At 42.0% G+C, this 23,625-nt stretch overlaps 1 protein-coding gene and 1 long non-coding RNA gene across 3 annotated transcripts; one reads left to right on the top strand and one right to left on the bottom strand.

Annotated features, from left to right (window-relative positions):
• Nucleotides 1–1,098: 1,098 nt before the first annotated feature.
• LOC107837844 (uncharacterized) lies at nt 1,099–9,544 on the bottom strand. Its single transcript, XR_001663892.1, has 3 exons — nt 9,531–9,544; nt 7,472–7,475; nt 1,099–1,203 (listed from the first exon to the last, which is right to left on the bottom strand). It is a non-coding gene; the product is annotated as an uncharacterized LOC107837844 (long non-coding RNA).
• LOC103147423 (trinucleotide repeat containing adaptor 6A) lies at nt 2,870–22,392 on the top strand. 2 transcript variants are annotated; one of them, XM_016678386.1, is made up of 24 exons: nt 2,870–3,179; nt 4,092–4,139; nt 6,473–8,461; nt 8,554–8,728; nt 9,215–9,684; nt 9,801–9,932; nt 10,255–10,407; nt 12,582–12,770; nt 12,862–13,022; nt 13,141–13,215; nt 13,920–14,084; nt 14,592–14,735; nt 14,971–15,090; nt 16,060–16,185; nt 16,297–16,374; nt 16,454–16,595; nt 17,212–17,361; nt 17,460–17,630; nt 17,715–17,855; nt 18,339–18,446; nt 18,576–18,806; nt 18,921–18,991; nt 19,092–19,231; nt 20,346–22,392. In XM_016678386.1, exons 2-24 carry the CDS (start codon nt 4,094–4,096, stop codon nt 20,692–20,694), a joined length of 5,526 nt encoding a protein of 1,841 aa, XP_016533872.1. In that variant the 5' UTR covers nt 2,870–3,179; nt 4,092–4,093; the 3' UTR covers nt 20,695–22,392. The 2 variants fall into 2 exon arrangements, with proteins under 2 accessions (XP_016533872.1, XP_016533870.1); XM_016678384.1 differs by lacking the exon at nt 14,592–14,735 and having other exon boundaries at nt 3,098–3,179.
• The last annotated feature ends 1,233 nt before the right edge of the window (nt 22,393–23,625 follow it).

Here is a 23,625-nt window from a genome sequence, read left to right as displayed (position 1 = left end):
GAACCGTGTAAGGTAGACCATGTTGATAAAAAAAAAAAAAAAACAGCCTCTTGAAGAGCAACTAAGACTGAATTTATTTAGATGTTGAAGTCCAATTGGGCGGAAACAAACCAGGTTTGATCAAAAGCAACTGTAGGTCTTTTTCATCCTATGTGAGTCTTATTTTTATTGTTGCATAAAATATATTCTGTAGATGAATAAATAGTTAACTATCTGAAGCTTTTTGCTATGATTTCACCATTTAGGGCGGGTCAAATGCAGAACAGAGAGCTGTTTTGTAATGTTGCAGGGTTTCCCCCAGAAATCTTGCTCAGCCCGGTGACGGGGGCGGTAGGGCAGTAATTCATCCATTGGTTTGTTTGAGTTAAAAGTTTTTTAAAGTTGGCTGGAAATTTTAAAATATCACTTGATAACTATGTCTGAACACCAACTAGCAAGCAACTGCGAAATGGTACGACATTTAAATAATGTCGTACCATTAAAAATCTTTAAAAAATGCAAACATGAAAAAGCTCAAGAAAACGATGCTTAGCCTGGTGGGGGCGCATGTAAAGCCTGGTGGCCCATCAGGCTTGTAATACAGGTAGGAACAAAAGGTTGTATTTGTTAAAGATGAGCTCTTGGTAAAGCCATACAGTTAACAGAGATACCAATCATTTATCTTGTGGGAATTAAAGGCGATGAATACTGCTAGTTGCTGCTTAGTTTTTTTTCAGCCTGAAAGATCAAACAGGATTGATTCAATCCACAGTGAGAGTTATGAAGTCTGAAAACCTTTAATCGCTTCCTTATGGGCCTGCGCAGTCATGCTCCGGACATCCAGCTTTGCCTGTTTTGTAACTGTCTGCTGCATTACCTCTTCATACTGAGATGATGGTAAATGTTCATCTTCAACCCAAATGCAAATCAGTTGTTTGTTCAAACTGATCATACATCCTTTTTTTTTTTAATTGTATTTTTTTGTAGTGCCGTATATCTGCCTGTCGCGATAAACAATAAATCAATGAATTGTACGATAAATTAAACCTATCGATCTCATTTTAATTATCAGCTTTATCGTCTCTTCCTGCCGTTTTTTCTTTCTCTTGATGACACTGAATGAAAAAAGGCTCAACTCCGGTGCTCTCCACTGACCCTCCCTTCCTATTTCCTTAGTGTAATGTCCAGCGCACGCTACATGAGTTGTCGGCCTATTTTCAAAACCTGAGATCACACATGAGCCGACAGAAATCCTAGGTATAACGGTTCGATCGTGCTGTGTGGTGTCCAGCCACATCCATTATTTTGGACTTGTAGCCCAACGTAATGACTACAAGTCCAGTTAACTAATTTTAAAACCAGGCATTAATCAATGCTTTACTAGAATCTACCTGTGATGCATGTGGCTAGAGTCAGCGTAAAGTCCTGACTGAATGAAAATCATTGTAATCTATTTATGTCACGTTAACGAAGAACAGCTGAAAACTTACCGGGTTCATCAACTGCGGTAGCAATTTGGCTCCAACTCCTCCCCTTGTCATTTCTATATTCTTTGCACGAAATGTTAAATAAATATTAATGTTGTTTACACATATCTCCGATGTCTGGATTTTGGGTTGTACCATGTCAGCTGTTTGGGATTCCCCTCGTGGAGGAGAATCCGTGCTTTCTGATTGGCTACCTGTCACATTCAGCGTTAAGCTCCCAGTCGGGGAAAACACCTGATTTAGATTGGAGCGGCCACGACAATCCACCGTAACTCACCACACACTGCAGGATGATCGGTTACGAAATCACCAGCGAGAATCTTAGATCGGCCAACGATCTAAGATTGTCGTAAGGGGAAAATGAGGACAAAAAATCGTGTAGTGTGAACTATTGCATTAGGTGGTCGGATGTGCCCGTCTTCTCTATTTAAATCTAGTGATTACTGAAGGATAATATAGTATACAGACTTCATAATCTGCACTCTTTTGGTTGAATGCAGTATTTATTTCCACTTTGGCTTTATGTTGTTTAGTTTTTATTCAAGTACGTTTTTTATTAATGTAGACTGAGAATCCATTTTATTTTTGTTTTTGGTTGTTTTGTTTTATCAGTTCCAGTGTTATGTGTTCTTTTGAAAATAAAGTGTATCTATCTATGACAGGAAATCACATGCATTATTAGGCATTTCCATTAAATCAGTGTCAAAAGGTCTTGAAACAATAATATCGTTTATCGCAATCATTGTTTAGACAATCGCTCAGCAAAATTTGTTACTGTGACAGGCCTAGTCGTAGCTGACAGTAGATGAGTTATTTAACGTTCTTTTTAACTTATTCATCATTTTTTGCTCTTGGTCTCATAGTTTATCAGTGATGTTAGTGGTGATCGTGGCTGAAAGGTGCCAGACTGTTGTTTTTTCACACTTCAATTCTTGAATACTAGATTATTTTCAGGTTTTCATGAATTGGTTTTCTTTCTGAAAAGGGGAAATTAAAATATGTTTTAATGTGAAATCTCAGGTTAAATGTAAAAAATGCTTTAGCTTATGGATATACAAGGTTTCCCCCAGAAAACTTGCTAAGCCTGGTGGTTTGGTGCTGGGGCAGTCATTCGTCCAGCAACATGTCGTGTTTTTAAGTTCAGAAAATGTTTAAAGTTGACGGGAAATTTGAATTTAATAATCATGTGTTACTGAAAGATTGGAAGATTAACCCCTGAACACAAACTATAAGGTCTTAAAAATGCAAATATTTTAAAAAGACTTAAATAAATAAGCAGTAGTTAGCCTGGAGGGGGGCACAAGTAAAGCCTGGTGGCCCGCCAGGCTTATAATACACTGGGGGAAGCCCTGGATATAGTTGTTTAAAAACCACTAATACAATTTTTCTCTTCTTTTTCGCAGTGCCAGAGCATACTTGGTCAAGACAGAGACCTTAATCAAAACCACAGCCCCCTACACCCCTTCCCCATCCATACACACACCCCTACACACACACAAAGTCCTCAGCAATGCCAAGGGGGGCTGATCAGCCTGCTGCCTGCTCTGACAAGCTCTGCCTCCTCACCTCACACCCTTGAGGCTGCGCTTAACCAAGCTTTGACCGCTGACCTCCCCGTTGCCGACCTGGGAACCAACGGTCGCTTGTTCTCCACCGAAGTCGGGGACGCCCTCCTGTCCAGCCAGGAGCTGCAGCCAGCAGTGGCACTCAAAGGTAAACTGTGAGAAGCAGAAGGAGCTTTTCTGTTTTCCTACGGCGACACCAGGCTTTATAAACGCACTGTTTGCCATGGATGTCGGTCTTGAGGACAAATGTTCACTTAGATGGATCTGAATGTGGCGGAGGGGTCCTTTTGCTTTAACTCACTAAACACTTTTGTTATTATCCAATTTTTAAGAATTGGTATGAGAGAACCGTAATGTAAGGGAAACGGTTAACCATTTGAGTGAGCCTCCTGTTGCCTCAAAGGGATGTGTTCTTTTGATTGCATGTGAAATAATGTCTGAGTCATAATTACAACTATTGAGTTACATAAACATGTTTATGTTCTAATTAGCTTTTACTGATTTGAGCATTTAGGAATACATGGGTTGACCAGTATGCGTTTTATGATGATTAGAAGAAAAAAAAACCTCATGATAATTTGCAGAGATCCTCAATTCATCAAAAGTGAAAACACGCTATGAGTCGTGAAATCTGACTAACTCAAGATAACTGTAGATGTAGGTAGGGCTGAAATGATTAAAATGCAGTATAATGTCTTATACAAAAAGAAACTTATTTTTCTTGTCCTTTTTAATGTTTTTCTAACATTGTATAAAATAATCTTCAGTGGATGAATGAAAAATCTGCAGAATATGCATGTTTTTTTGTTTTTTTTAATCCGATTAATCGTCAGAATAATGAATACATTACTTCAATCGTTACTCGCTGCCCTAAATGTTTGTGCGTACACTGGCCACTAACACACTGCAAGCTTCTCTTCTCTCGAATGTTCTCGACATTAGCGCTCTGCACTACTGGATTCTCATTGAATTGCATTTCAGCTTCAACTATTTCTAAAACCTTTTTCTGTTTTCCGCCTCTGTCCCCTTTCAAGTCTGATCCTTTGCTTTCTGTTTCCAGGCATGGCTCCCATTCGGGATTCCGTCAGCCATTCCCCTAATCAAACAGGTGACACAACGTTATGGCTTCTTCCTGAACTCTCTGTCTGCATGCCCTTCTGTCCTGTAATGCCCTATAATGATTGTTTGCTTTAAAAAATTGTGAGACCGGGTCTTGACCTTGATGGAAGGTGCATTGTGTTCATTGCTTCTCGGTGGGATGGAGATAAATGGGAGAGGAAGGGAATGTTGCAGGGTGCAAGGAAAGATCAGGCAAACATTGTAAGATACGCTGGACGGGGACAATTTTTTATTTTTCAGATGGAGGCTTTAGAAGTGAAGATTGTTTAAAGGAAAACATTCAGATATCTGGTTGTGTTTAGCTGACTTGTAGCCAGTCCTGTTGACATGCTGCATCAGCTACAACACTTGGCTTCATTATACTGTCTTTGTGGTTTAGGAACCTTCTTCACCAACAAAAACAAACAAAATGTCACAGACACCAGTTGAAATCACTATTTTTTTGTAAAACAGATTATTGGAAGCTGGTAGAATAATAATACTAATATGTAATTTCGTCTTACAAATGGAACGAGACAAAATTTTAAATGCCTTTATAATAAACTACATACATTTCATTCTTGGTTTTATTGTGAAGGTTAGCAGGAAGTTGCATCTCGGGTGACAATTTCAATAGAGAATTGTTTGTTTAATTGATAGTATGCCTTGCATTATTATTTGGCTTTCCTGCCAGGTTTAGCGAAAAGAGAAGGTTAAAAAATCTGACAAGAGGAACCACGTCATTCTGAACACTTCCTGTTTGTGCCTGCAGCGTCTGAGAGGCTGCATTAGATGCTTTCATTTTGAAATGGCATTACTAACCCAAGTTTTGTCCTGTTAGCCATTAAAACAGACCACCTCCGTCTTTTGAGTTGTGATTGAAAATGTAAATGTTGCATCAAATATTCTCTTGATTGCTTTTTTTTTTTTAACACAATAGTCAAATGATCTGGATTCATTGAGCTTTGGTTTTGGTGTCAAACTTTTATTTCCTGCTGTGAGAACCACATACTGATGCAACATGACAGAATTACTACAGTGAATATGCCTCCTGAAGATTTAGGCAGACGCCACAGTGACAGAATGGGTGTTTAACGGTGAAGGAGGGGGATAACTGGATGCAGTCTGAAATCTAATTTTAGAAACATGCCAGATCTGAATGCTGTTGATTTCAATCTTAGATGCCTTCATTTCCTCCCCCTTGCCAACTTCTTTTTCCTCATGCTGTTGGCATCCTTCCTATGCCCTCCAACGCCTCGTCAGCAGCCAGTCGCCTGCCTCACTGAATCTTCTTTAATAGCTTTGGCATGCTTTTGTATCCTGCTGTGGAGACAAAATGGTGGCAGCTGTGTCCAGGCTTAGTTTTGGCAGCAATGGCATTCAGAACAGTTGGCAAATTAACGATTGGACAAAATGGCAAAATATAAAGATTGTGAATGAGGAGTTAAATAAAAACCATCTAACGGACTTAATACACCAAACCGATGTTTGTAGTATTAATGGAGGTCTGTTTCTCTACTTTTGTGGCGTAATGGACTACCCGTACAGTTGGATGTTGTTTTGGGAGGAACTGGCATCGGGTCGTCAGTGAGAGATCAGTCGCAGAGTTTGTACCATGATTAAACAAATCTTATTAATGTAATAACTGAAGCCTGGGAAGCAATGTTTGGTAAACATCTTTTACAGAGCTACTATTATAATACTATTTTAATATTGTTTTAAATTGAAACGCTGGTCCAGGGGTCTGCAGCTTCCAGGCTCTTGATGACTTTGTCTTTAGATTTTAATAACTATAATTTCAAATAAAGGTTTTAGCAGATTTTCATTATTGAATTTCCACAATAAAATACAAAAATACCATCAACTAATTTTTAGATCATTTTTCCTTTAAAGCACCATTTTAAAATGTATTCATTCAAAAGTTTTTTTTCCCTCTAAAACCTGAAAATAGAAGTAAAAGTTTAGGTTTTCAATAATGACAGCAAATTTTTTACATCAAAAATCACAAGTTGTTTTTTTTTTTTTTTTTTCTCTCCAAAAGATTATGTGACATTTGCAGCCCTAAACCAGTTTATTGAACTCCAGCTAGAAACTTTTTGGATTATTAAAGTCCCTTCCTGAAAGTATCGAGGTGGAAAGGGGTTGAAATCAACTTAGTCCTCAGGCCTTTTGGACAATTTGTAACCACCTTGGAGTGACCCTCCTATAGCGGAGTAAAACTTTAACTAGACTTCATTTTAGGTCTTTCACGAACCAGTTCTGGCTTCAGGATGGATAGATTAGCATTTTTTGCAGCTGCTTCTACGCTCAACTCTCAACAGCGTCCCATCCTGTTCTCCGCAGGTTTGGAGCATCCTGGCTTGGACTCCCAGTATGAACCTCCCCCCTGGTCCTCTGGCTCCCCGTGCAGCAGTAATGGTAACAGCAACTGGAGCAAAGTCCTAGGTGACGGGAGTTCCGACAAATCCAACAACACTTGTTCACCCAGCTCCTCTGTGTGGCCTCCCTCCTCCTCTTCATTTTCTTGCTCCTCATCCTCCTCTGGCTGTGGTTCAGGGTCCGATCCGGAGTTGGCATCAGAATGCATGGATGCAGATTCTAACTCTTCAGTCGGTTCAGAGAAGAACCTCGGCCTTGCTGCGACTACAGTGATGATGATGTCAGCCAACACTTCTTCCTCCGTGTCCTCCACAGCTTCTTCCCCCTCCTCCCTGACATCCACCATGATGGTTGGTGTCGGCGTGAACGGAGACAGCAACATTTGTCAGGTCGGAGGCATCGGAACCTTAAGCAACGCAAATAACGAAAACAATATCACCGGATCCTCACACTACTCCATGGCTGGGTCCAGCAGTATTGGCAGCAATAATATGAGTAACCACAACAACAAGCTATTTGGCAGTAGTGGTGTATGGGGCTCCCAGTCAGGCAGCAACATGAACACCATCGGTGGAAGCAACTCTTATATAAATGGAGGGTCAAACCCAAACATTTTAAATCCAAATGCCAACCACGGTGCCTGGCCACAGAATCCAACCCCAAACCCGGTGTGCCAGGGCCAAAGGCCTCCACAGGCTCACGGGATGACTTCCAAACTGGGTGTGGTTCCTCACCAGGGGCCCTTAATGGCCTGGGGGGGCATGGCAGCTCCAGACAGCAGCAGTATGATGGAAGACACTGAGGTGAATAATGGTACATCGAGCAGCAAGGTGTTAGGAGGCAGCAACAGTGGCAATGGCGGTCTGCTGCCTAGCAACCTTAACACTGAACCCAATGGACCAAATAACACTATCCTGATGAATACTACTACTACTACTAACGCCACAATGACCTCTAGTCCACCAGACTCTACCGCCTCACCCCTGCTCAGCGGGGAGCGTTCCTGGGGCTCCATTGGAGGAGGAAATGGGGGGCCGCTGGCCAATGGAAGCTCCTCATTAGCTCCCCAGCACCCTCAAGGAGAATCAGGAGGTACTGGGGCTTTTGGTACGCCTTGGGGCGCAGCTACCTACCCTGTAGACAAAGGCCCCCTTAATGTAGACACTGTGAACTCCCAGAACTCCTCTACTGCTGCTTTTAAGAGTAATAATAACCACAATAACACTGGGGCCCCACGGTCGGACCAAGGGCCCACCAACACCCCGAACCAGCCTCAAAGTAACTTGTCCTGGAGCGTTGGCCCTAATCAAATCCCAGGCTCTACAGGCCAAGCGCCTGGAAGTGGAAACCAAACTACTGTGGGCCCTCCAGCAGGGATCCCTCGCCCGTGGGGGAGCAGCGCATCCTCCTCTTCCTCGTCGTCGTCATCGTCTTCTTCCACCTCGAACAGCAAAATGTCAAACGGAGAATGGGGATCGGTGACGACTGGCAACAGTTCAGACGCAGGAATTCAGAAAGGAAGTTCTCCCAACAATGGGTGGAAGAGCCTCGAGGATGACGCTATGGGTATGGGAGGAGCAGGAGCAGGCGGCGGGAGTCAGAGCCTGGGAGGAGTCACTGGAGGCTGGGGCTGCTCCGGAGGAAGCGAAGGAAGTTGTGAAAGCTCCGGAGGTCGATCCAGCTCAGACAGGGACGTCAACCAGTCTAAAGGAGGAAACCGCAGGAAAGGCAACCATACCCCGTCGATGACGCCAGCCATAACCCGGGTCGATGTGGACCCGAGGGTTCTTTCCAACACTGGATGGGGACAAACGCCCATACGGCAGAACACCGCTTGGGACGTCAACTCTCCCTCGGTCAATCAGGGTCCTAAAGGGGATGAAAGAAAGCAGAGCAGCGGGGGTTCCAGCTGGGGCACAGCAACGTCGGCAGCTCCCTCCCAGACCTCTGGAGGTAGGAGCTGAAATATTCAACATAAACCTACTGTTCCCACTATAAAACATCAAGAAGGAAAGTTGATCATTGTGTCTTGGATGTGCTTGCAGGTTGGGGGGTTGGGCCAAGCAGCTCAGGCCCTGATAATGGAGGCTCTGGCTGGGGAGAGCAGAAACAAACATCAGGTTGGGACAGTAAAGGAGGAGGTGGCTGGGATGATGGATCCAGTTACAAGGGTGGTAACAGCAGCAACACCTGGAACAACAACAACGTTAAAGAGGACAGGTGAGCATTGCCCAACTTTCCAGCTGCATGCAAGCTAAAAAGTTACTCTGAGAGTTTCTTAGAACAAATTTTTAATGGCTTAACAAGGTCATAGTAAAACAGAAAGTTGCAAATTTTGCTTTGCAACTCCCTCCTCTTGCTGCTGCTCAGCTGGCTGAAAGGAAAAATGAGCGGCAGCCATCATTCATAGGTGTATGATTAGAATATCTGTTAAGCCAGACTTATTAACCAGCTGATAGCTTGTTACCAGAATTAAATTGGTATATTCATACCAGAATATTTAATCAGCATGTATCAAAATGCATTGGAAGTAGAGCCAATTGTTGCTTCTTTTTTTAATAAAACCTTTAAATTCTGGTATTCCTTTATATTAATAATCACATTTTCTCTCTGAATGTTCTCTCAACCATGCTTATAACAATTTTATTATATTTTTTGTTTTTCAGTGTGTATTTACAATTTACCAACCTTTACCCCCCCCTTTAGGTCAATGACATGGACTAATACACCCAAAATGCAGCAGGGTTGGGGGTCCAACAGTGGAAACGGTAGCGAGGGATGGGGCAGCGGTGGCGACGGCACCAGAACAGGAGCCAGCAACCACTGGGGGGAACCTCAGAAGGGCGCCAGCTCAGTGGGCTGGGACAGCGACAGCGACCGCTCCGGCTCCGGATGTTGGAGCGAGCCGAGCCGGACCACCAGCAGCAGCAGCACCTGGGTAGGCAGCGGAGGATCAAATACTCCTGACCAGAGCACTCCAAACCCCAGTTCCAACTGGGGAGACCCGGTCCACAAGCCCAACCCTCAAAGTAGCAGCCAAGGCTGGGGTGAGCCAGGGAAGAACAACCATGGAGCTCAGAACTGGGGGGACGCCAACACTAAACCTTCTAACGAATGGAGTAAAGGTCCTGAATCCAGCATGTCCAGGGGCAACCAGGGTTCCAGCAAACCCACAGGTAGGGATCAGAGGGGTTTACCATTGCTAGAATTGATCATAGCTGAACTGAATGCGTTTACAGTGAAGCGTTTTGAGAGGAATAATCGAGCTTATGTCATGGTTTTGTTATTTCAGGCTGGCTTGGTGGCCCAATGCCTGCTGTAGGCCAGAAGGAGAACATTGCAACTGGGTGGGAGGAACCTTCTCCAGAGTCCATCCGTCGGAGAATGGAGATTGATGACGGAACTGCAGCGTGGGGAGATCCTGGTAACGACCCAATCCAATACTAATATCTTTAAAAAGACTGATTTTACATTAAACCATTAAAGGCAACTAACAACTGAGCACTTGAGAGTATGAATGGAAATCTTTTTCTATTGCAAAGTGACAGACATGAAGCTGTCAGATTTGCACTATGTTAGGTCACGATTACACCAAAGTAGCATATTTGTATTCAAAGAATTATACAGAATTTTTTTTTCAATGAGTAGGCTCATTGAAAAAAAGAAATATCCCAAAATGTCCTTGCATATTTGTGCCTGAAAAATAAAAACATGCTATTTATAAGAATGTTGCAAACTTTTCACAGGTAAATACAGCGGAGGCGCTGTCAACATGTGGAGCAGGACCACTCAGTCGGATCCGGAGCCCATGGCCCCGCCCTCTCAGAATAAACCCCACCCAGCACACAGCTCAATGCCGCCTGTGCAGCACGTCAACCAGGACAAAACCTCCACTTCAAGTAGGTTGCAAACATATTAAGTTGCGAATACGAATGACCTTTTTCACTGTGTATTTAAATGTCTGTTTATGTAATAGAGGAAAACTCTTGACAAGCTGACATTTCATTAGAGAGAATGAACAGATAAATCCAAAACATCACAGATATTTCTGTTTTTACATAAAATAAAAAAAATAAAAGTTATACTACCTTACCTAGTATATGTAAGTTATGAGACTTGGATATATTAAATCTCATGAAGTAATCTCAAAGCAGATCATGCATTCACGTTTCAACTTTTAGGTAAATATACCACATTAAGTGAGCAGTTGTATTCTGAATTAAAATGTGTTATTTGTGCAGATGCTCACAAATAACACATGCATGGGTTTTCAGAGCTGCATGGGTAAAAACTGAGCCAGTAGAAACCTTTCTCAGTCCTCCTACTGTGTTGTCTGAGCTGAGAGCTTTTTCCAAAGCTGGTTGAGTCATCTCTCTGGAATGCTAAAAGCATCATTTTTTTTCTTTTTCTCATTCACCTCTTCTTCTTCCTTTCTTTAGTTTTTTTTTTTGTTCACCCACCAATTCTGCACGTTCACTTTTGTTGAGTTGAAGTAGAAAAGAGCAAGAGAGAACATGAATGGCAAAGGAGGAGGTCTTCTGCGTTGGTAATGGGAATGTTTTCAGTGTAAGGCAGCTATTCTGCAGAAAGGGCCTGAGAAAGAGAAATGCACAAATAGGGTGTTAAGCCCATTCACACGTCCTTGTGCAGTGAACCAACTACAACAACCTCTGTGTTTTGCCCATATTCATAGCTGCATTTGTCATATTTTTCATAAACATTAAGATATTTTTGCATGATAGGGAATAGAGTATCACAATGTTTTGCACAATTGCAAAGTGGTGAAAAACAATTTAGATTTTTAGAAATAAAATGATAGATGCTAACAGCCTCATGATGTGGGGATGCTTTTTTTTTTACCCAGATGTTTAAAGTTCCTAAAAAGCTACAAGATGGGTAGAATACAAGGGCAGGACTGTTTACAGGGTGTCTGCGCATCCTTAAAAAGTCTTAAGTTAATGTACCTAAAAAGTCCTACATAAATAAATAAAAAAAAAAAAAACAGTTGGGTTTATATATATTAATTACGAATCTTAAATGTTGTCTTGGTAGGACTATTTATTGTTGCATAGTCTATTTTTTTCTTTTTTATTCCTTGTGGGATTTTTCTGTCAGGCAAAAGTCTTGGTTACATGCAGACATCTTCATTATGTCCTGCGACTCACTGCTAACCTACTCTTGCTAGCTAGCTTTTTTTTGTGTGTGTGTCCATCATTGGAAAGTGCACATTCATCAGCAATTTACTGGACGAAGTCTGTGCATGTTTTTGGAGATAATGGGTCTTAAATTAAATTCACGGTGGTGTCAAAGGTCTTAAATTTGAGTTTGTGACATCTGCTGAAACTGGTTTAAATGGACTCGAATGTGACAACCACCTCTAATTCTGACTGCTGTTAAATTGAGTTGTTTTGTAATGAATTGAAAGCTTAACTATCAAAATAGTGGATTTTGACTTGGACATTTTTAATATTCTGCTACAAGGCGTGCATATTATATCTCAACACAATATGCATGTCGCATTGCCGATGAGCCGGACATTTTTTGATTTTATAAACATTAATTGGAATGTATTGTGGTGAAATGTATCATGATAAATGATGGACGATACGATACCCATCTCTGGTGTCCATCGATTTCAAGTTTTGTCCTTTATGCAAGTTTGCAACTGTATGCACATTTACCAGAGGACCTTTGAAACCTCTGGCTACCCCGTGGTCAGTCCTATTTTTATAAGAAGCCCTCCCTGGCATTCCCCCCAAACTCCTCCTGCAGAAGGAGAAAGCTGCAGGTCTGAGGGGTCAGCTGTAACAAGAGCCTTCTGCACATGTTTCTCACTATATAAAGGCTAAACATCTAAATAAACACTTGCTTAATCAAGCTGGCATTGGTGTAACCCTTCCTTAGTCAAAGCAGACTAAAAGAGGTGTCTAAACACCAGAGGTTTGACTGATTGCAGAGGCTCCCTGTGTTTAAGAAAAGAGAAATGCTTCCGAATACCAACAATGTCTCAGCTACTGAAGGGGACACTTCAGAAATTACACAGCGGCTCATATGGTGTCCTCCACTTCTGCAGGCTGGGGAGAGCCCTACTCTCAGCAGAAGGAGTCTTCCTCATGGGGGGAACCTTCAGCTGGTCCACCTGTGACGGTGGACAACGGGACATCTGCCTGGGGGAAGCCCATGGACACCAGCGCTGGCTGGGACGAACCCAACAAGGACGTCAGAGAATCTGGGCCAGGATGGGGCAACCAGCACAAGTCTGGTAGGTGGACGGCAGGTGTTCACCTCACATACGTACTGCACCGCCTGCTTTTGTTTTCTTGTCGTTTAACGTCTTTCCTTAATATCTGCAGGTCCCAAGCCTATGGAGACGTGGGGTAGTGAGGACGTGTCCATGAGCAACAGCTGGGACCAGGAGGAGGAGGTGGAGATTGGGATGTGGAGCAACAACCAACAGGACAGCCGGTCTCATGACCAGAACACGTGGAACTACAAGCAAAAAGGCCCCAACAAGGTCTGACCAATTAAACACAGTTATATTAAAAAAGGCAGAAGTACTTAGATTTCCCCCTCCCCTCTTTTTTGTTGACAAACTAAGAGTCTCTCTTTCTTTTTTTAAATCTGTGTTTCAGATGAACAAACCAGTCAACAAGCAGGACGACCATTGGAAACCTTTTATCGCCCAGTTCAACAGCATGTCTTTCTCTGTAAGCTTCATCCTGTTCTGCTCAAAGTTCAGTTTCTGTTTGAATGTTTCAATAATCTCACATCGTTAGTACAACTCGGACACAGAGGAGATGAGTGGAAAAACATGCTTAAAATACAGGTATATTTTGAAGAACTTTTAAAAAATGTAATTGATTTCAGTAATTCGATATATATATATATATATATATATATATACACAGTCCAGAGATATCATGGGCTGCACAGAATGAAGCTAGTTGTTCAGATTGCTGCATTTTCAGCATATAAGTGGAAAGTTTAGTGCAAAGAAAAACTGTTAGAATAACTTGTACAAACGTATTCAGTCTCGATGGGAATGTGAAGGAAACGCCCACTTAGGAATTTGTAGATTTTATTCCTTTAAGAGCCGCAGACACGCATCTACAGCAGCTCCTGCATTCCTGGACCAGAGGTTACCTGTTGCTAAAGAGATAAAGGACTCTTTTAATTTCATCTCTTTAGATTAAATTTAAACTTTGCACTTCATTTGGAAATCAAGGTCTGACCCTGGAAGCAGAGTGGAGAGGCTCAACTTTTTTTATGTAGGAAATGGGGGGGGGCGAGATACAAAGATTTTCAGGGATATTATCAATAGGAGATGCAACTTGTATGCCTTTCTGTGCATAAATTCCTGATCATATTCCTCAAACAATGTCAGTAAATCTAGATCTTCTTGCCTTTGCAGAGGGACTCTCCTGACGAGTCCATGAAGCCAGGATCAGGCATGGGGACGGACAAACGTATGGACATGAGCAGCATGGGGGACTACAACGGCATCATGGGGAAGAACCCAGTTTCTCGACACCAGTATCACAAGGACTCTGTCGTAGATCGTCCTTACCTTGACAAGGTACGCAGCAGCTTCAGCTATGAAGCCTTTAGAGGGGAGGATCGTCTGCTTAGCTGTTGCTTTCTTTGCCCTCTTCTGCCCCTCAGTGGTTGTTCTGACACGCTGCATGTCTGCACTGTTTTTTTTTGTTTTTTTTTTTAAAATGAGCTCTTCTCAGTTGCTGCGCAGCATTACTTGTAATTTTTTTTCATGTATTTGACTTGATTAAATGGCCTCTCATAAGGAGTTTGACCAGATTGCCGCGAGGTTCAGGCTTTTCTTTTTAGTTAAAATTTCCAGGTCCGTTTTTCTGTCGCGCTTCAACTCGATCTTAAATCTGTTTGTGCTTCGCTGCACTTTTCTCTCGCACCCAGAATTTTCTCTTCTCACCCTCCTCGTTATGCAAAATTAATTACTTTGTCTCTTTTCTTCCCTTCCCTCTCTGTGCTTATTTGGCTGCTGACGTGCTTCCTGTCCCTCTGTGCTTGCCGTCCATGTGCTGTTCGCGCCGGGCCTTTGTTTCTGCAGCTTTCCGCTTATGATAGCCCTGCTTCTGATGAGCTCTCCTCCAATCAAAGCATGAGCCTTTCCCCTAGCAATTTTGCTCAGCCTATCCCCTGTTTCAACTCTGGGCCATCCCCTTCCCACTCTAGTTCTGGGGCCGCTCCGCAGGTGAGTGTGGAAGGATGACGAGTGGTTGTTGGGGTTTTTTTTTTATTATTTTGAGCTTTCAGATTACATGGCTGGCGTTGTGGCTTATTTTCCAACACATTCCTGACATTTATTAAATCTTAGACCTTAAACTCTTAAAAAAAGCATGTGGTTGGTTGTTTCTCTTGTTGCATCTTGGTTGTTTAAATAACTTCATATGAAATGGTTTATTTTTTTCTTTTTTTTTCCTCCTCAGAATGTAAATCCCATGTTGGGTGGCAGCAGCGTAGCACAGGGCCGAGGAGGCCCCCAGTCCCAGCCCCCACCTCAACCCAATCTTCGCAACCAAGTGCCTCCGACCATCCTGCCCTCTCAGGTAGACCAAACTAATAATGCAGTAATTATATTATAATCATGTGGCATTCAGCAACTGTTTTTAAACAATTTGTTTTTTTGAAACTCTTGGGCTCTTTTGAAGCCTGCCAGAAATTTTTACTTTTCTATTCTTTATTTTTGGAGAATAAACAACAAAACTGAACAAACTTGTTGAATTTTGGAATTGCATGAAGGTTTTGTACAAATCTTTTAGCTAGTGCTTGAAATATCTGCAAGAAATTAGAAAAATGCGACGCCAAAATTCCCACTAATTTCATGGAAAATATTTGGATCAAGGTGGAAAACATTTTGTGGAAAACATTTTTACAGTTTTGGGGGAGAAACCAAAACAATTTTGTTTCAAACAGTCAAACCAAGTCCAGATTCAAGTATAAAACTGTAAATGATCAAATATTTTAGTTATTTTTTCCCTTAATTTTTCCTTTATTTTTGGTGGGTTGATTGAGAACAAATTCTCATTTTCTCCTGCTGTTGGCATAAGACTAATAAGCTCCCATTCATCTTTATTGTATATATTTATATTGATAGTTTTCATTATAATTTATTTATGTGTTTATTATTATTGGAGTTTTGTGATAAAATTTTGCTCAGTATGAACATTTTAAATGTATCGTTAAATTACCAATTGCAGTATGAAAAATTACCTTTATTCACCAAACTTCATGCTTATTTTTCTGTCTCCAGATTATACCATTTTTGGTATTGCCATCTAAATATATTTGTTGATATGGTCAAGACGGCATTGCAAAAGCTGAAGAACTACTTGCTTTGTTTACTTAAATTGCGTCTCAAATAAAGGCAATGCAGCCTTTATATCCAGTCAGAGCTTAATTCAGCAAATGGCGTCACAAGCTTCACTTTGAGGAAGAACATCCTGGTGTTCTTCCTCATTTCATCTTCCAAAGACGGCAGATCTTACTTAAACCTGCATCCGTCTCTGTTGGTCCAGGTCCCTCCCTCTCTGCTGAAGTACCCAGGAGCTAACAGTGGATTGAACCCTCTGTTTGGTCAGCAGGTGGCTGTGCTCAACCAACTCTCCCAGCTCAACCAGCTCAACCAGCTCAGCCAGTTACAGGTATGACAGTGGAGGCTTGCACAGACCCGGCTTAGTTAAAATGCGAGAACTGTCATTAAAAGGGTCGTCGTGATTCTCGTTCTGCGTTTTGACTCCGTCGTCTGTCTGCAGCGTCTTCTCTTTCAGCATCAGCAGCAGCAAAAGGTTCAAAGCCAGAGGGCCATGCCCGTGGGTCGTCAGACTGAACAGGTGAGTTGGTTTCCTAATTTCAAGCCAACTTCCACCAGATATAGGTAAAATGTCGCTTCCTTCCTCCTCCTCTCCACAGACGCGTCCCATTGGTTCGTCTCCATCAATGATGCAGCCTCCTCGGCAACTCAAACCGTATCCCGACAACTACTTGTCCCAAAACACCCCAGACCTGCAGAAGGACGCTTCCTCCATCGGCTCCTTTGGCAACTTCTCCTTTGGTATGTCGACTCCTAGTCAGTCGTCTAAATCACCAGACGCAGTTTCTCGAATTTCAAATGGGGTTGACGTAATTTTATTCACGATTTACTAAAGTATGGGTGAAGAAGGACAGGAACCGATGAGAAATCTTACCTGTTGTTGGCAATGAGATATGAAAACTGATGTTCAGATGCTATGTAATCTTAATCTCATCTGACTGAGCTTGAGCTTTATTAGCAGGGTTCTCCTAGTGTACCATAAGCCTGGCGGGCAGGTGAAGCGTCATTTATGTTAGATAGGGCTTTAGACGGATTAAGCTAGGTTTATAGTTGATGCACTTTGGGCCGCTGGTGGACTACCACCGTGCTGAGCAGGTTTCCTGAGGGAAACCTTGTTTTAGCAAACAGAAGTGGGCAAAAAATATTCCAACAGACTCATTTCTAGTGACTGAAAGTTCTGCAAAGATTCGACTCGGATCGACTGAAACTAATTCATTCCATGTTTCTCAGTTCACCAATGAGGTTTGTGGTTGTTCCGTAAAAAAAATGTGAAGAAGTTTAAATGGTGTGAATATTTTTCATTAAGCTGATTGTACTCTCGCTGTTCCTGACCTCTGCCTCCGTCTCTTGCCATCAGGCTTGAACTCTAACCAGAATGTAACCCTGGACATGGGTGTTGGGGGTGGAAGCAGCAGTGGCGGAGGAGCTGTGAACTACAAAGAGCTGCCGCAGTCCAGACTGAAGAAACTTTGGGCTGCTGACCCCCTGGAGCAGAGCAGTAAACCTGGTACTCCTTAAGTGCATTTAGTAACAGCACATTGAAAAAAAACTGCTGTCTGCTTGTCGACTTGTTTGCGTCTCTAAGCCTGAGGTTTCATCCTACAGGTGCTATGTCGTCTGGACTCCGTCTGGACGACTCTCCTTTCTGTGATTTCCTGTCTCCCGGCCCGTCTCCCCTGAGTCCTCCTGGTCAATCAATGGGCTCTGTGGGGGATGGCTGGCCACCCCGTGCCAACTCCCCTCCTCCCCATGGAAATACTGTCACCTGGCCCCCAGGTAGATGCCCCGTCAACCTAGGAAACTCCTTTTTAAATGGTTTCTTTGGAATGACCGCTAATAACTGCGGACGACTATCTGCAGAGTTCCGGCCCGGGGAGCCTTGGAAAGGTTACCCCAACATCGACCCCGAGACTGACCCTTACGTGACCCCTGGTAGTGTCATCAACAACCTTTCCATCAGCACCGTCCGCGACACAGACCTCCTCAGGGACAGGAACAACGGTAGGCCACACAAAACGTCTTTAAAATGTTGCCCCGTCATACTTCCTCGCTTCAAATGTGAAGATGTGATTCTAAGTTTAGTAAATAAGGGAACTCGGAGGAGTCAAGTCAGCCAATAAATTGGCCCCTATTTTCTTAACCTTGAGAGATCGGCGATCGACCAATACTTGAGAAACTGACCTTGTCTACCGCTGCATAGGTCTGAGAATGAGCCACGATCTCCTTTTTTCTCTGCTGTGAGAGAGGACTGACTGACTGACCCGCCCACCAGGTCACGTCTGCACCTACGCGGTTAACAAAAGTCATCCCACTGTTGCCAATTTAGCGACTTTCTAGACAAAAACAAATGGCATCCACCAAAACCGGAATTGGCAAATCAGGTTTTTCGTTAAAGATTGGAGACTCATCAGAAACTCCAAGCTTTGCACTCCTTTAAATAGGAGACGACGCAATAGAAATAACGCTGTTGCTATGGTTTCCCAGGGCCATCCTCATCACTGAACACCACGATGCCTTCTAACAGTGCCTGGTCATCCATTCGTGCCTCCAGCCACAGCGGTTCCCTCACCAGTACAGCACAAAGCACTTCAGGTACGTTTCACACTCGGGAATCACGTCGTGGCTCTAAATCAACCCGTCTTTCTGTAAATATACTCTCTCCATGGATCCACAGTTTTACATTTCCTAAATAAAATCAAACTCTGTCTCCCCCCCTTGCAGCTAGACCCAGTGAGTCAAAGTGGTCTCCTGGCGGCGGTTCTGTGTCCAACTCCTCTTTAGCCCATGAGCTTTGGAAGGTCCCCCTGTCTCCTAAGCCGCTGCCAGTAGCAGCCCCCTCCAGACCACCGCCCGGCCTCACCAGCCAGAAGCCCAGCCCCGCCTCCTCCAGCTGGGACGGCTCTGCCCTGAGGCTGGGGGGCTGGAGCTCCTCCGAGTCCAGATACACGCCCGGTGAGACAGCATGGGTGTTTCTATAATTTTACTATTATAAATAATTTTACAGAGTGAGATGTCGCTCTCTCTCTGCTTTTTTAAAATGTTTTAAATGATGTTTTTATTAATCAGGCTCCAGTTGGGGTGACAGCAGCAGCTCAGGGAGAACCCAATGGCTCGTTCTGAAAAATCTCACACCTCAGGTACTCGGAGTAGTTTAAATAAATCGCAGCACAAACTAAGTGTTTTATTACTATCCAAGTGCTTGATGTTTTAGCTTGCGTGCTCCTTTTGGGTTCCCAGATTGACGGCTCTACACTGAGGACTCTGTGCATGCAGCATGGCCCTCTGATCACATTCCACCTCAACCTGCCACATGGTAACGCCGTGGTTTGCTACAGCTCAAAGGATGAAGCCGCCAAGGCCCAGAAGAGCCTGCACATGTGAGAATGAACTATTTATTTCCACCAACAGACTTTATAGACTGTCAATCATACAACTTTTCATGTCATTCGCGAACTCGTTTCTTTCCATCAGCTTATTTTAGCCAGTTGTTTCGAGGTCCAAGTGCTGTTACATCGCAAAATATTTATTCCCTTAAACTTTATTACAATTTGCCATTTTACAACCACAAATTTGAATTTACTGCATTGAGATTTAATATGACAGACCCACACAACTTAAAAGTATGAAGAAACTTTTTTTGTTTTTCTTTTATATAAATGTGAAGTTTTGTGAGCCTTTTATCTGAAGTAAAAAAGTTCTTAAATCTGCTTGATATTCAAACTGCAAAGTTTTGTAATAAATTACAATCCAAAGTTAAATTAAAAGCCTAAATTTGGAAATCGTTACAGTTGATACCAGATGTTTTCATACGCCTAATAAAAAAGACGCACACTTTTTTTTTCTTACCGTCTTAAGTTAAATCACGCCAAACTTTTCTTGTTTTGGGTCAGATATCATTACCAAAATTATTTCCTTTTGCTAAATATCAGAAAAACTGAGAGCGTTTTTTTAATATAGATTTCTTTTGTAACTTTTTTGTGCTTTAAGCATTTAATCTGAGCAGGAAGGCCATTTACCTTGATGTGCTTCGTTTGGATTATTTCAATCTGATAAATATTGACTCATGAATTATTGATCTGTGTAGATGAAATAAAGCTTGGCTTGTATTTTATACATTGAAATGGCATTATTGATGAAATTGGGAAGTTTTTTTTCATTATTATTTGTTAAATTGTTGTTTTATTCTTGGATCTGTCCGGGACACATGAAACATTTCAAAACATAAAATGTTATATTTTAGTTTATCTTATCCTAGATGCAGAATGTAAAATACATCATTATTAACAGCACTAAACCTCATATAATGATGAATTGAATTGAATTTTTTTTATTTGTGTGGTTTTTGTCTCAAATGTGAAGCTGGAAAATCCTGAAAAAATGCTTAAATTTTACTGTAAAAAAAAAAAAATGTATGAACCCTTATCTTTTTCAGCAGCTCTACTCGGGGTTTTGTGTCGGGGCAAACATAAACTCGTCTTCGTGTCCCTGCAGGTGTGTTTTGGGGAACACTACTATACTGGCTGAGTTCGCCAGCGAGGAGGAAATCAGCCGCTTCTTTGCACAAGGGCAGTCACTGGCCACGCCCTCCTCTGGCTGGCAGGCCATCGGCTCCTCTCAAAGCCGAATGGATCAGGCTCACCCCTTCCCCAGCCGCGCCTCTGACCCCAGCCAGTGGAACAGCGGTGACCTGCACAGATCCTCTCTGTGGGGCGGGCCCAACTACTCCAGTAGCCTGTGGGGGAACCCCAGCGCCGCTGAGCAGGGGCGGATCAGCAGCTCCTCTCCAATCAGCTCCTTCCTCCCGGTGGACCACCTGACGGGGGGCGGGGACTCCATGTGAAGCGCCAGACGGGGAGTGGGGGGCCGGGAGACGGGTCAGTAGAGAATAATCAGCTCAAGAAAACTGAAAGAAAAGAGTAGTTCTAAACGCAGCAGCACTAGTTGGGACTCTTTCTCATTTACAAGATATTCAAGAAAACGGGGGTCCGGGGTGTCTCCCCCTGTGGAATACAAGTTACGTTTCTCTTTCTGCACATATGTCCACTTTGTTTTAGCCCAAAAACATATCAGTCGGAATACTTGAATCATGCAGGCCAATTCTATAATGTGAACGGATGGATATTTGCTTCCAGGTAGTACTCTTTCAGACCGAAAAAAAGCTTCAGTCAAGTTCATTATTATTATTATTATTATATATTTTGTTTCATTGGTCATGTTTATTTGAATTCCAATTCTTTTATTTTCAACATTTTCAAATTTTTTTTTGTTTGCGTTTTGTTTGCTGACGATGTTGGAGTATGAGCTTTTTTAACTTTGCACTGAATGTGGTTTTTTTCTCAGTATATATAATCTGCAATATAGAGGGAGCAGCCAGTTTTTTCCAGTGTAGCTGTTTACTCATTGAGGTCCTTATCGTACGTGTGCGCGCGAGTACTTTGTGTGTATGTGATTGCATTGTGAATGAGTATATGTGCGCTCCTCTCTGCCTTGGCACGCCTACCTTACTGCGTTGTTGTGGAGTTCAAGATCAACAGATAAGTTCAAAAATAAAGCCTGACTTAGGATGATTATCTGGTGATAGAAATAAAACAACATGAAAAGAATAAGTGACATTTATAAAAGTATTGCACCAATTTTTGTTTTAAAACTAAAGAAAGTTGAGCTCTGCAGTGCAAAGGACTGTAGCCGCAGCTGGGACTAGCAAGCCTCTCCCGCTCTAAGAAGTGGGCGGGGCCTATCTAGCAAGCCCTCCCGGTCGCCCCCTAATGGAGCGTGGAGGGAACAGCACTTTCAGAATAGGCTTTCGATGTTTTTTGGAGGTGCCACACTGCAACCTCTTGTTTACAAGACTTAGGAGGCAGAACGTGTGTCCATTCTTCATTTTAAAGAGAAGATAAACTAAAAATAAAATAACAAAAAAAAATTAAAAAGCTAAAAAAAAAAGTATATATAAAAATTATAAAAAGAAATAGAAAAAACAAACAAAAAAAAACTCTTGAGGATGAAGACGATGCGTTGTAACTCTGGGAATTCGGATCAGTGTTTTTTTGTTTTTTTTTTCTTGGCCATGGCGTTGGTTATTTAAACTATTCCTCTTCTTGTCTGCTAAATAACCAGCAATGGTTCTCAGGAAATCAAGCCAGTTTCCCCCTCGCCCCTTGTAGTTGAATTTAAAAACAAAAAAAATAAAAACTACTACTACTCCTTGTAGGAAAGGAAAATCCAACATCTAGCACTGAAAACTATGTAAAGGTCTTTTTTTTCCTTATAATTTTTTTTTCCTCTGCCAAATAACTGCTTTAAAGCTGGAGAAGCTCACACACTGCTTTCAATATGCTGTCTTTTTTTGCGGGAGGAGGAGCATTCCCAGTAAAGACGGTGGGAAGGACGGAGGAGGGACTGTAAATCATCCCAGCGCTCCCTCTCTCCCTCCATCCCTCTCTCCTCCTCCTCCTCCTCCACTCCATTGTTGTAGAAACTTTGGGGACTGTTTTTAATGTGAGTGTAAAATGTCTCGTCACTTATAATAATAATAAGAAAAAAAACAAGAGAAAAGGCAAAATCTGTATCTATGCATACTGTAGCCTCTCGTATTCACAAGGCCTGCCGAGAGGTTTTTCTTTTCGTTTTTGTTCCCTGTCTCTCAAAAAAAATGTTTGAAATGTTTCATTAAGTACGACTACATGCTATTTTTTTTGTTTTTGTTTCGTTGCTTATAATCATTGCCACAAATGTGTTTTAAAAAGGTATATAACAAAAAACGAAGAAAACAAAAATTTTTTTTTTTTTTTGGTTGAAGATATTTTAACAGTGCAAAAGTCGTCCACATTTCATTGCCTTGATCCTAAATGTGTCCGAAGATGCAACAAGTCAAGTGGCTTCTACCTGTTTACAAATAGAATATGATTGTATTGTTGTACTGTTTTTATTTTCTTAATTTTTTTTTCTGTTCTTTATTTTTTCTTTTTTTGGTTGGTTGGTTTTCTCTTCCCATCCTTTGGGTCTGGGAAGGGTGGGGTACTCATCTGAAGTTTCTGACATCATGAATTTGTTTGTGTGTGCGTGTGTGTGCGAGAGAGAGGGAGAGAGAGAGAGAGAGAGAACCGTGTGAATGTAACTGTTGATTTCAAAAGAAATACTTGCGTGAACATTAAATTTACCTATATACCAGTGATTGTTGAGTTACTATGATGCACAATTTTTAGCGCGACAAGGCGAAAGCTTCAGAGCACGTTGGACGAGATCAGCATTAGCGGAAGCCATGGACCTTAATTTTCTTTTCTCGTGTTATTTTTACTTTTCTCTTCCCGTGTTCAGCCTGTTATGCGTGTGTGTTGGCATGTACACATTAACATCCCCCACTCCCAACACCAATATAAAGTTTTTATTTCAGAAGTACTACAAGCTTTTTTGGCTTTAGTTGTGTATTCTTTTCTTCTTTTTTTTTTCTTTTTTCTCCACCGTGAATATATAAAATAAGCGACTTTGAGACGTATGTAGTGAATAAACCTTGAGTATTAGCCAGACTTGACAGTGGTGTGTGCCAGTATTGAATGCTCTCTACCAAATAATTCAATCATACAAAAAAGATTAGTTTACTTAATTCCACATCTCTTTGCTTAAACTAAAAATATATATAAATATATATCTTGTGCATTTGTCTTGTTGAAGTTATCAAATGGAACATCTGAACTGTGTTTTTAGTTTTTTTTTTTTTAGTTAAGTTGACAGAATGAACTGAGGAGCCTTGGATTTTGCACTCGGGCGGATT

Source organism: Poecilia formosa, unplaced genomic scaffold, assembly GCF_000485575.1.
Source record: "Poecilia formosa unplaced genomic scaffold, Poecilia_formosa-5.1.2 Scaffold182, whole genome shotgun sequence".
Classification (NCBI taxonomy): domain Eukaryota; kingdom Metazoa; phylum Chordata; class Actinopteri; order Cyprinodontiformes; family Poeciliidae; genus Poecilia; species Poecilia formosa.
Note: the sequence above shows the minus strand (reverse complement) of the source record. Positions and strands in the feature narration are given on the sequence as shown.